This window comes from Mobula birostris, chromosome 1, assembly GCF_030028105.1.
Source record: "Mobula birostris isolate sMobBir1 chromosome 1, sMobBir1.hap1, whole genome shotgun sequence".
NCBI lineage: Eukaryota > Metazoa > Chordata > Chondrichthyes > Myliobatiformes > Myliobatidae > Mobula > Mobula birostris.
Window position 1 is genome coordinate 110,662,034 of NC_092370.1, and position 13,566 is coordinate 110,675,599.

Sequence of the window (13,566 nt, forward strand, 5' to 3'; positions counted from 1 at the left end):
CATCCTCCCCTCATTTGCTTCTATCTATCACCCTCAAGTCTCTGGCCCATTCCTCTTCAATTATGTTCTCTTTTGTAGGCTATCCTTAAAATCTTTCTTAGTGAACTTGGTTTTGCTGAGCCCTCTGTCATGAGTATGATTTTAGCTCTGATGAAGATTATTGATGACCATAAAAAGAGCTAGAAGATGAAGATCCATCTCATGTACTCTCTGAAAAGTTGAAAATGTGGAGTCCCCCAAAGACCCCTATTCAGCTTCAGATCATTCAAAATTCAGCCATCTCTCTCCCACCCAAACTATCTATGAAGCCTTCTCCTGATCTTTAACTGCCATGAGTTTCCTTGCCATGTTGAATGCAAAACTTTCTCCCATTTTTACACCTTACAGATTTGAAATGAGAAGGATGAAGACAAAACACATTTGAAAAATAATTCACACTTCATTTATTTCCAAAATTCTCTTATTTTTGTTATACCAAGGTGTTAAATAATTTAAATACATCCTCCACAGTCACTCTGAAGAATCAGTACATTACCTACAAGCTATGCACATGAGGTAGAAACAAATAATTTAGGCTCCATTAGACTCTGTGAGAGAAAATAAAACACACACACACATAACCTGGGCATGTTAGTATCAGGAATGCAATGGCTACATTTTAATTTTCTTTTTCCACTTTTCAGTTAGATTAATTTGGGAAAGGGCTCCTACTCTCCTAGTCAGATGTTATAAGCACTCCATCTTGTCTGATTAAGTTATATATCACAACTAACGCTGTAGTACCAAAGAAGTACTGCATTGTCAGGGATCATCATCTGGATATCAGAAAGATTTCATTGCACTATTTTAAGCAGACTACAGAGCTCTCCAAAAAGCAGTAGATTTGTTCAAAATGGCTGCTGTGCCTGACTCATAGTAACAGTAACTAATTCAAAGCAATTCATTACAACTATAACTAATTCATCAAAGCTTCAACTGCATCACTCTAAACCAATGAGCTCCACAGTCCAGAACTGGGTCAGTAGTTGCATTGGCACATCATTAACCATCCGATCACCTGCTGAAAACATAAAGGGAGTGCTTTCACTTCATGAGTTGGAGTGCTTCAAGCCAACTCATCATCAGCTTCTCCAAGCTGGCCAGGGACTACTATTTATGCTCACATCTCAGGAACTTTTAAGTATTGTAATCCTTTTGCAATTAGAGATGTTCTGTTGAAGACATTAATTTATCACTAGTCAGTAGCATTTAACACTAAATAGTCATTGCAAAATATTGCCTTCTGCCTCCAAAACCCCAAATTGAATTTTGAAAGCAGAGTACAATGCACTCTTACTTACTCATGGTATGCTTAGTGCTATCAAATGAGGATGATTTTCTCGGCAACAGTGATTTCAAGAAGTCTTCTACTTGTCAGTGTAGTGAGATGAGGAACACTCCATATTAGAATGGTATCCAGATGAAATTGGCTTTCTGATGCACATTGGCATGACCCGTTAGAACAAAGTGTTCCCAAAGTAACTTGCTCACTTCACAAACATTGGGGTGGAGATTTGCAATTTCACAGGCCTAAGATACCCCATTTTATGTCTTCTTCATACTTCATTGGATTGGGTGATTTCATTAAACTGCATTGAATAGTTCTCCTTCACTAACAATTTTACAATGATTGCAACATCAGCACTCAAAATAATGATAATATTTTATTTCACTTTGTCAAATATTATGGAATAAACTCCCGAGAAGTATGGTGGCCTTCCTGTTTGTCGTTTCTATCAAATCATATAGTTTGAGTTAGAAGAAACATGGGACTATTGAGTGTAATGGAATTAAAAGTCTGCTCATTCCCACGGCCTTCCTCTATCAACAGAAATCTAAATATTCTGGTTACACAGGAGACTCCAAGTGCTGGAATCATGAGCACTAATATCAGGAGCTCTTTGACTCAGTTAAAGCATTGATGGCAATCTAATCCAAAACGAGTTGAGCCACTATCTGAATGTTAAGCTCTTCCACTTTTACTGAACTAGTCCCTAATAACTAACATTTTCTTCAGCCACTGGTCTTTTTGTTTTGCCTCAAATTCTTGACCAAAGCAATTTAGGGGTGTCATCTAATGGCCACCCCAAGTTAAGGTGCTTGAGGTGGTGGAGGTTCAGAGGGTGGGTGGTGGGATACTCGGATCAAGCAATTAGTGGCTTGTTGGCAAAGGAACATGAAACTGGCCTGGAAAGAGAAAGACTGCCACCATTGCATTCCTAATTAGTGTCAATATAAAGTATATGTGCCGCACTAACTGAGACGTATTAATACCACAGGAGAACAGAGGAAAAATCAGTATTTACAATTTACAAGAGCAAAATATATCCACATTAAATAGTATATACTTAAATAATTACAGAAAGCATCCAGGTTCAGTGCGAGAAACTGCTTTTAAGTCAGGCAGCAACATTCATTCTTCCTCACGGGCATCACAGTCATATCTCCATTCAGACACGCACAGCTTCACTCATACATGCACATCCTCATCAATACATCACACAGAGACAATAAAACTGGGTTTCCGTCTGCCCCCTCCTATTCTGGGATGAAACCACATAATGTCATGTAAGCATATCAATGCCTTATCCTTAAGAAATTCCTTTTACAGTGAAGGAATTGAGCTGAGCTGTTTTGCAGGTAAGTGGCACAATAATTAATCTAGCAGCCCACAAATACATCCTTGCAGCGTAGAAATATCTCAACACACTCAACATTCGGAAGTCAAAAAGCAATGGGCATTGAAGATGAGGGGGAAAGTGAAAAGACCTTGGAGAGTTGTGGTATAATCAGAAAATCATAGGGAGTTTTATTATAAAACAGTGATTTGAGTGGCAGGGCTAATGGAGTTTGGCTGATGGAGGAGAATGTATACGTAGAGAAGGAGATAAAGCCCAATTGAATGCAGAAGAATATCACTAGGATAAGTGGGAGCGAGACTCAGGACATTTTTGAAAGCAAGTCAAATATTTATATGCTGCTTACTTAGGCATGAGAGTCTGTTAAGCATGGGGAGAATAAGTGTGTTGGAAATGCAGAACAAAGCCATTTTATACAAACACTTTAACCCTCACACGTTGAGGTTTCCCTTTAGCAATACTAAAGGAAAGGATCTGAACTGTAATGCATATTTGAGAATTAATATTTACATGAACATTCTATCCAACTGTGATTCAAATCTGATTAAAATAATCTTGTGTAAAAAGTTTTTTGCTATACACTTTAACTATTTTATCCTTTTCTTATAACATCTTTTAAAAACACTTTTTTGCCTGTCGTTCTTCATAATTTTCCCTAATATACAAACAAAATCATAACTGGCTCAGTGGGTAAATGCATTGCCCTGCTTCTATGCTATTGTTAACTCCAGTTTTGATTGTTCCAAACCTTTCCTGGCTTGCCTTCCAACTTCCATAAATTTAAGCTTAACCAAACCTCAATTCCAATTATAACACATCCTGTTCAACCTCCAATAGCCTCAACCGTCCTAGCTGTAACCATCTCCAGCTCGCTTAAAAATTCTGGGCCCTAAATGTTGAATCTCCTTTCAAGACCCCTTTTGCTCCACAAGTTCCCATTGCTAAAACTGTTCATATAACAAAGTTTTGATCACCTTCTCTAATACCTTTTAACCTAATTTTATTTTAGTACACTCCAGTGAAGTGTTTCAGGGCATTTTCTGACAAAATACGGAGCAATATGTGCACTTTGTATTTACTATGCCATACGGATCAGGAAAATCCTAGGTTCAATTGTATAATGCTACATTCGAGTGACAGAAGAGGCAACATCAATCTCTGACTTTGTATATTGATATTCTCATTTGGTAAAGAGATAGTGTTCAGTTGTTTGGCATGATTGGCAAAAGTGATACCAAAAGGACAGAAGGATAGGGCCATGCCAGGATAAGATGGACTGCAGGAAAATCTACTCCACTGAGCTGGGTTTAACTGCAGACTACTCCAATGAAAACAAAATAGAAAGAAGAGTTCCATAAGGAGCTTGCCAAAACTTTAAACAACACTCTTCAATGATAACTGACTGAATGGTCCCACCATCACAGGTGATATGGTTCTGGCAATCTGATAACCTCCACAAAGTGAACACTGTGTCTCATTTAAAATATGCAAAACCACTCCAGAGGATTTTAAATGCAACAATGTACTGTTAGATATAGAAACTGAACAGTACTGCAGGTTCTTTCCACCTTTTTGGACTGAATGAACTGATCCAGATTGAAAGTAACTCTTCCAAAACTGGATCGATAATGACATCAACACAATTGTCTCCTGTCTCTCAGATGTTCTACCATGAACAACAGCCAGGTAGTTATTTGATCTTTAAATAATAAGATACGACTTGTTCCTTAAATTTTAAATGTAAATGATCCCACTGTACTAATCTGTATTCTAGTTTATACGTCAACTAGTTAGTCATAAACTCATTTTATAATGATACTTCTTTTGGTGCACACAAGTAAATAATGTCTGCCAGAAGTGGCAGTCTCATCACATCAGGAAAGCATAAAAAAAGCTGTTTCAAAGCTTTTAACAAAATAGATCTATGGATCTTTAAAATCCTTGCTTTTGCGTCTGTTTAATCTTTATCGTTATTTGTTCAGTTGAGTTGGAAAGAGATTTCCTTCGTTCATTGAGAGTTAGAGATACTTTAAAGCTACTGGGGAGATTTTCTGTGATATCAATGTCTGTGGCTTTGCCAGAAATGGCAGGTGTCTGCAAATCTTCCTACCAGATTTACAATTTTATTAACATACAGTAAGTGACCTGAAATAACCATTGCCTTGTGTTTTTATGAGGATCCTCAAACCCAATTTTACACTCATGCAATTGAGCACATTTACACATATAGTCATTGCACCCCATCCCACCCACTAACAATAATATATATATATATAAATATAATATATATATTTATATATATTTGTGACTAGAACTGACTCGTTCTGTGACCGTTATAATATAGGTTACAGCAATGGCCACTATTTTACCAGCCAGTGGTGCACTGTGGTAGAAAGTTAAACTAAAACTCTTCAGATACTGCTACCAGGGTCAATATACTCTGTACTGCACTAATCATTTATAACACACCCTGTAATCGTAGAGGTTTGTTTTCACCTTTATTTTTGTTTCATCTCAGAATATTGCGCTGGATTGTATAATCCACACCAACATACGTTGCAATACTTATTGATAGAATTTGGTATCTTACTGGCTGATTTTTCCCAGATCCAAATCTCTACCCCTCTCTCATAAGGGTGGATGCACATACGCACACCCATACAGGCACATGCATCTGCCAGTTGGATTCACTACAGAGCAATCAGGAGCAGACATAACTTCTGATCTCCCCCACCCTTGTACCACTCCATCCTTGAGCTAAAGTGTAGTTAGACGATACCAGCTTCCTCTTGGTGGTGATCAGTTTACTCAGCCCGAGAACTCTCTGGTATGGATTTCGCAGTGCATGTATTGTGAAACCCACTGAAGGAAGCTTTAGTTCTCTGTCATACTGTGATCAACAGTGAATAATACGAGGGTGTGTTATAAGTGGGGCATATAGCACATTAATACATCATGTAACCAAGACAAAAAAGACATTTTTGATAATTCTATACAATATGAGGTTATTCACCACAGTTGCATGCATATTAAACACTCCACCCTCATTTCCACCCTCAATATAAGTAGCCCTTTGACTGGTTCTTGCATTACATTCTTAGTTACACCAGTCTTGGAGTTTTCCAGCCTTATCTCGCTGAATGAATGTGACCCAAGTGCTTTCTATGAAGTCATTTAAAGTATATCTTGACATAAGGACCCAAATGGTGCAATAAATCTTATTGCAGTCCACAAGTAATAATCCATGTTCTTGTCAACATGAGTTGAGTTGATGTTCCTTGCGATTCTGCGGGATAGTGTCTCAATGACACCACTCTGATTGCGGTATACTGTATACTATAAGTGTATAATGGAGCTTTCTGCTGATTGGGTCAATCTTCTAGCCAAGTCATCTTCAATATTTCATCATTGTACAGTATTTCTTATAGGTTTGTTGAATAAAAGCTGGCCACTCTTAATTGGAAACAGCACGCATCATCATTCACCATTGAAGCTACATTCCAAGCTGCCTAAAATGGATCACATAACCATTTAATTCTACCACTAGGTGTAACCAGCATATTTAATCAATACTATTTACAAGGCATGCCAGTGACACCTAGGAGCAGGAAGCAAATTGCTGCGTCTATTTTGCAGTAAAACGATCTTAGTTTCAGAAGCTGCAGAGTGGTGGTCTCTGAACATCCTGCTGGTCTTCAGCATACTCCCGTTTTGACAGTCTTCTTACTTCTTTTAAGAGTATTACCCGAAAGAGGGTAGAATTGTTTCAATTCAGCCTGTAGAAATGAGGGGTGTCAGGATTAAGTAGTAGTTTGTGAGCATGCTCGGTGATTCGTCAAATTGTTATAACAGAGTGAGGGATATGCAACTACTGCTAATCCTTACTGATCTCCAGGCAGTTAAATCCACTTAAGTACAATATGTTCACGTCAGACTCCAGTCTTTACATCAACAGGTTCTGCCATGTTTCTTTGAGTATCTGCTAGACTTTGGCCTAAAGAACCAGAGTCTTGGAAACAAATTTGCATCCTTACTGCATTCAGTGAAAGTAGGCAGTGCTCCACAGTTGACCCTGCACAGATTCTCATAAGAGCTCCACAGACTTATTGTCCATTGCTTTCATCATCACGTATAATTAGCCTGCAACTGCCATATTGAGGATTGCAGATACTGATCTGCAATTGGTATTTGAAGCATTCTGAGACTTCAGTTGCAATTACATCTTCACTGTGCTGTTGCTGAAGGTCTCACTGGGATGAATTAGTCTCCTTTCTGGCAGACTGCAAGTAAATGATTGAAGGAAGACAATGTGCCACACCTCTTGTCTACAAGATATTTCTCTGTATGATTACTGCTTGTCAAAATTTTCAATTTGCAGAGAACCACAATCTAGTGGTGAACATTCAAATGGCCTATAGGCCTTGTTTTGTCAGGAATACCACAAGGTAATGAAATCATTAAATGCTTAAATATAGGAACTCAAAAACATGCTCTGGGGACACATAACGATCCAAGGTTCACATTTTGTAACCACTTAAGTGAGCTGTTCCATAACATATGGGGCTAAGTTGACAACAGTTCCAGCCCCATAATAAGTGGAATGTTAACATCAATCGGCCTGGACCCTGATGCTCATCTTCCAGGAACCCAGCACTTCCTAGAAGCTATCAGACTGAAGAATCTATCTGATACCACTGCTAAATTCAAATGTAGATCCCAGGAATGAAATTACCACAAGAAATTATCACGCTTCCTGGAACGTTTTACTTGTACAAACATTTTTTTTGGTTCCTCATTCAAAATGGGCTATGGGGAGCCAACCCGAGCCCTAAAGAATACGAAAACCAAGTAACCCCGCAGAAAAGGCACATTGGGGTTAAGGAACCCTATTCCAAGATCTTGGCAAGATCTGTAAATAAACCATGGAACTTCTCGTGGATCTTGATTCTCATCAACTTCTACTCCTCCTCTGCCCCTACCTCCTCACCACAGCCAACACTATCACCCCCACCCCTATTCACTCCTTGAAAGCCACATTCCTCACTGGAGGGCAATATCCTGGGAACCAGTCATCCATTGCCAGATTACTAAACAGGACTCATGAGAACAGCTGGGTGTGAGGGTATTTAATCATTGTGACCAGATTAGATAGGGTTAGGGTGACGAAGGTTGGCTTTGGAAATATAAACAACATTGCAACTTAAATCCAACTTGACTTTTTTACACTCATGCACTTCTAGAAAGTGTAATAACTAGAAAAGAAAGGTACTGCTAGATTCCTCTCTGTCATCCCAAACTCTGCTATCAATTGTTCTGCTCAGATGGGTTAACACTAGCAATCAAGCCTGTGGCCTACCTGGACAGTCTGTCTGAAGTACACAAATAATAAATCTATTCAGCCACTCAATTTAATCAGTGATCCCACAAAGCTTTTTGCCTCGGATCACCTACGGGAGAATCAGGCTTAAGGAGTCAGGCCACTACAGACATAAGGGTCCTATTCCGTAACCAACCGAAGCATCCCTAGCACCATGTCAAGGGAGATCAATGAGGGAACCAAATCCTGTCCATGAGGCTCACTTCTAAAGTACACAGTACATTTTCTATGAAAAAAAATTAACGAACATCTTTAATATAATTTCCTGCTCTTAATGAAGCCTATTCGTTTGAGCCCTCACTGAATGTTAAATATTAGGGTTGTGGGCACTTTGGCAGTCTAATTTCAACGAGCTTTGGTTATTTATTGTAAAATAGTTTTTCTTCATTCTTCTTCTCTTGAGCCCAAATGGAACTGCCATGCCTTGCTGCCTCTTCTCAGCCTGTTTCTATATTTGGAAGACATCTTTAAAACTCATTTATTAACTAAATGAGCAGCAAATAGTATGTTTTAGACCTTATAACTGTTGGCCTGAACAAACCCAGTGTTAATTAATTAAAACTGAAGTTCTCAAATTCTTAACCATCTCAACTGTGAAGCTGTCGTTGTAATGTTCAATTCTGTTCGAGATGCATTAACTTTAAAGTAATTCATTATATGACACAAATAAAGTAGTTTACTTAGAACCCAACCTTTCATCATTCAATATCTGTTTAGCTCTGTGTTATCTGACTTCAGACTTTAGCTGGTTGAATGCAAAAGATCTGCAGGTTATACACCAGTTCTACTTAGAAACCAATAGTTTCTCTGTACTACTTTTAGGAACATTTGGATTTGTTGCATTATTTCTTTGGGTAGATCCATCATGCTCTTCACCCTGGTTTTCCATAGTTTTGTTTTCCTCTAGAAACTGTTAGTCTTTGCAGGTGTATATCTCTTCTCTTTGAGTACATTGTTTACACTCCACATAACAGCACCAGCGCACTTGGCACTGGCATGGTCGTGTCACTACTCGACTCTGGGTATTGTGTCCCCGGCCACAGCAGATGCTTTCACAATTCTTGTCCTTATAGCATTTCCGTGTTGCAGTACCTGGTGAGTACTTGCTTGGCCGGCAGAAGCTTGGTGAGTCATCGATATAGACTAAGTCAGTAGTCCTTGGGATCTGATTTTGCTGGTGGTAGGTAGCTGGAATGGCTTTCTTCGGTGGTGTAATTTCCCCTTCGCCAGTCGCTTCATTAGTTGTGCTGCCCACCTTGAGCGATGTCTCATACTTCAGCTTGAGTAACTTGCCAATCTCGTGGAAAGGTGCCAGTTGCCTCCAGCAAGTCCGAACTGTGCAGGAACCAGAAACCCCATGACATTTGCAGGTGGTCTCCACCCCAGATTTAATAACCTGTAGATAAAACAGGAAGACAGGTCTAGGTCAACATAAAGAGTTATTTAGGGTAAATCAATAGTGAAGCCCAGATATGAAAGAGGTGAGTAACCATACATTTTCTTGTCCTATTGTATCAAAGTTGACTATTTACTATTCTTATTCTTTTGATTCCAGCGCCTCTTCAACATAAGTTCCTTGCAGATGTTTATCTACAGGGACCTTTTCATGTATTCCTGGGCTTCTGGAAGTTTGTTGAGATTCTGTCTTCTCATTTTGAACTTCAAGGTGAAAGACTTTGGCACCAGTAATGAAATTGTTAGCTTCAAAATGTAGAACAGCTAAACAAAGACAAAACTTTCTCTACTGGAGGTACTCAGAAGATCAGGAAGCATCTATGGAGGGGAATGCATTGTAGATGTTTTGTTCCAAAACTTTTCATCAGAACTGGAAAAGAAGGTGAAGGAAGCCAGAACAAAAGGATATAGGGAGAAGGGGAAAGAGCAAAGTTCTGCCCCTATGATATGTCCATCACCTTCATCCTCCTTCTTCCCTCTGGTTCCCCACCTACTTCCCTACTGTCTTCTCTTTTCAGATTCCTTCTTCTTCAACCCTTTTCCTCATCCACCTATCACCTCCCAGCTGCTCATATCTTTCTCTTTTCTTTACACCCTCCCTACCCTCTTCTTACCGCAATTCACCTATCAACTGATAGCTGGTGCTCCTTCCCCTCCCCTTTTATCCTTGCTTCTGTCCAGTTCCTTTCCAGCGCTGATGAAGGGTCTTAGCCTGAAATATCATCTATTCATTTCCCTCCATAGGTGCCACCTGATCTGCCAAGTTCCTCCAGCATTTTGAGTATGCTGCTCCAGATTTCCAGCATCTGCAGTCTCTCTTGTGTCTATTTGTTGATATAGCGTCAGAGGGTCATTGAGCTCTACAGCACAGAAACAGGCCCTTTGGCTTCTAGTCCATGCGAACTGTTATTCTGCCTAGTCCCATCGACCTGCACCTGGACCTTAGCCCTGCATCCATGTACTTATCTAAACTTCTCTTCAATCAAACCCACAATCTCCACCTCTGCTGGCTTCTCATTCCATGCTTAAACCTGTGAATTAAAACATTTCCTCCTTGGGTCTCCCTTAAATAGTCACCTTTCACCCTTAACCTTACAGCTCTAGTTCTAGTCGCACCCAACATCAAGGGAAAAAGCCTGCTTGCATTTACCCTATCCCAACCTCTCATAATTTGTATACCTCTACTCAATCTTCCTATTGTTCAGAGAATAAAGTCCTAACCTTTTCAACCTTTCCATATAACTCAAGTCCTCAAATTCTGGCAACATGCTTGTAAGTATTCTCTGCATTCTTTCAATCTAATTGATACCTTCCCTGTAGGTAGGTGACCAAAACTGCATACAGTATTCCATATTAGGCCTCTCCAATGTCTTAAACATTAGCATGTACATTGATTTCTCCAATTTCCGGTAATTGTTCCCCTCTCTCCTTTCCCTCTTATTCCATTCCCCACTCTGACTCCCTTATTACCTCTTCTCTTCTCCCTATATGCCTATCACTTCCCTTTGTGCTCCTCCTCTTTCCCTTTCTCCCAATGCCCACTCTCCTCTCCTATCCTTCTTCTTCAGTGCTTTATTTTTTCCACCTATCACATCCCAGCTTCTCACTTTATTCCCCCTCCCCTCCCCCACAACCATCTGGCTTCATCTATCATCTTCTAGCTTATACTCCTTCCCCTCCTGACAGCCTCTTATACTGACTTCTTCTCTTTTCCTTTTCAGTCCTGGTGCAGGGTCTCGCCCCAAAATATTGATTGTTTCTTTTCCTTTCCATAGATATTGCCTGTCCTGCTGAGTTCCTCCAGCATCGTGTGTGTTGTTCTTCCTGCAATTATTGGGAGAAGTTCTGCCAGGTTTATAACATTGCTTGAAAAGTCTGTTACTTATTTGTGTCCCTCAATATTTAAACCTAATAGAGTAATACAGCATGGATACAGGCCTTTTGGCCCATCTGATACATGCTGAATAAGATGCCCATCCAAGCTGGTCTCATTTGCCTGCACTTGGCCCATAGCCTTCAAAACCTTTCCAATCTATGTACATGTCCAACTGTCTTTTAAATGTTATTATTGCATCTGCTTCAACCACTTCCTCTGGTAGCTGATTCCATCACCTTCCGAGTAGAACAACTGACCCTCAAGTTCATATTAAACCTTACCATGAATATTTCAGTGTAGAAATAAAATGAAAAGAGTTACTCTGCATTCCATATCACCCTACTGATCAGTGGAGATAATGGTGAGCTTTCACTTTGAACTGCTGTACTTCATGTATCCAGAGAGCAGTCGGAGTAACATTGAAGAAATGGTGATATACAGTATATTCAGATCCCTTCCCTTGTTGCACCAACTCAGATAATGGATTGCTCATGTTCAAGATGATAGCTCTTAGAGGTCTGAAATGTGTTACTCAAGAAGCCTTGGCCATATATTTGATTGTTGATACTGCAGCTATTAGATACTTAAGCCTGAAATGCATCTCTCGTCCCTCAGTTTCAATGAGTCAGCCCCTTAGCACCTTGCTCAGGAAAAGTGGAGAGACAGAGACAACATAAGTGATAAAAATGTAGCTTTGCAATATCGCTCAGGTTCCAAAGGCAAAGCAAAAATGTACAACTGGTTGATGTGGGATCCATGGATCTGGTAGGCATGTCACTAGCAAGCAAAGAGTTCAATGGAGAGATTTCTTTATGATAATTATGATCTTTTCACAGCCAATGGGAGATATGAAATATAAACTATAAAACTATAAAAGTCAACTGCAAACGTTTGTATGTGCGTCAAAGTGAAAGCTGGTATTTCTGGCATAAACCCAGTATTAATTCTACCTGTAACTCCTTTATAATTTGTATTAGTTTGTGACCTTGAAAGAGTTAATATTATGTTTGAACAGTCACAGTTTATTTGCTGTGAAATTTACATTTCCCCCCTACCCCTTTGCTACCAATGGACTGCTCCACTGGTGATGTCATGAGTTGAATCTCTGCCATGCTCTGTGCATTATCTGTTAACCCCATGACATCATCTATGGAAAAGTCTGCCTGAAAAACAGGGGACTAGCATTTGGCATCACTATTTAAGGTGTGATATTTAGAATGCTTAATTAACTAAGGAATATTCTCTTTCTAATGTTGTCTATCGTGTTTTCCTCAGGCGATCAGAAACATGGGTGTAGGATACTCAGCTCTAAAGCTGCATGATCCTGTCCTGGATTCCTCAATGGGAGAGTTTTCCGGTATTGATATTGTGGAATCTCATTACCATTCAACTTCACTGATTGGGTGTCCCTTCAGTAATGAGCTGAAATTAAAATGACTGGGTTGCTTCCCCCTGAGAAATGGAGGCTGAGCAGTACCTTGATAGAGATATGTGGAATTATTGGTAGCATAAATATGGTAGATGGTCAGAATCCTTTTCACATAGTAAAGGAATATTTAAAAAAAACAAGAGGGCACAGGTTTAAGGTTAGAGGAAAGTGTTTTCTCTTCCTGCTGAGTGTTCCAGGCATTTACTCTTTTAATTTTAAATTTCCAGCATCTGCAGTCTTTTTGCTTTTTAATTCGAGATTTGAGAGATGTTCTTAATAGCATAGAAAATGATTGAAATGTGAGACTCACTGCCAGAGGAGGTGGTGGAGTCACATACAATCACTATAAGTGGCATTTGGAGAGGCATTTAATAGGCAAAGTATTGAAGGGTACAGACCTGATGTGGGCAAATAAAGTTGGTGTAGATGAGCAGAAAAGTCTAATAGAAGAGAAGGTCAGAAAAGCCCATTTCTGTGCTTTACAATTTTATGGCTCTATTACACAACTTCTAGTCTACCACAGTTAGGAAAATATTTTGATTTATTTTGCTCGCATCCAAAGTTCATGACCTCATACTTCCCATGTTGAACTCCATCGGCCTGAGTGTTGCTTGCACATGCCCCATTATACCTCCCTGCTTCCAAATACAGAAAGCGTTAGGACTCACAATCACAATCTCTACTCCAAGACCACGACCACAAAAGATTTCTTGCAATGTGCAATCAAGAGCTCTCTGATCAAGGAGGTAGG

At 39.6% G+C, this 13,566-nt stretch overlaps 1 protein-coding gene across 1 annotated transcript in view; it reads right to left on the reverse strand.

Annotated features, from left to right (window-relative positions):
• Positions 1-438: 438 nt before the first annotated feature.
• The window catches only part of wnt9a (wingless-type MMTV integration site family, member 9A), a 65,347-nt gene continuing 52,219 nt past the window's right edge, over positions 439-13,566 (reverse strand). The window contains exon 4 of the mRNA XM_072260102.1: positions 439-9,451. Within this exon, the coding sequence (XP_072116203.1) occupies positions 8,969-9,451 (483 nt within the window). The 3' untranslated portion in view covers positions 439-8,968. The remainder of the gene's footprint in view (positions 9,452-13,566) is intronic.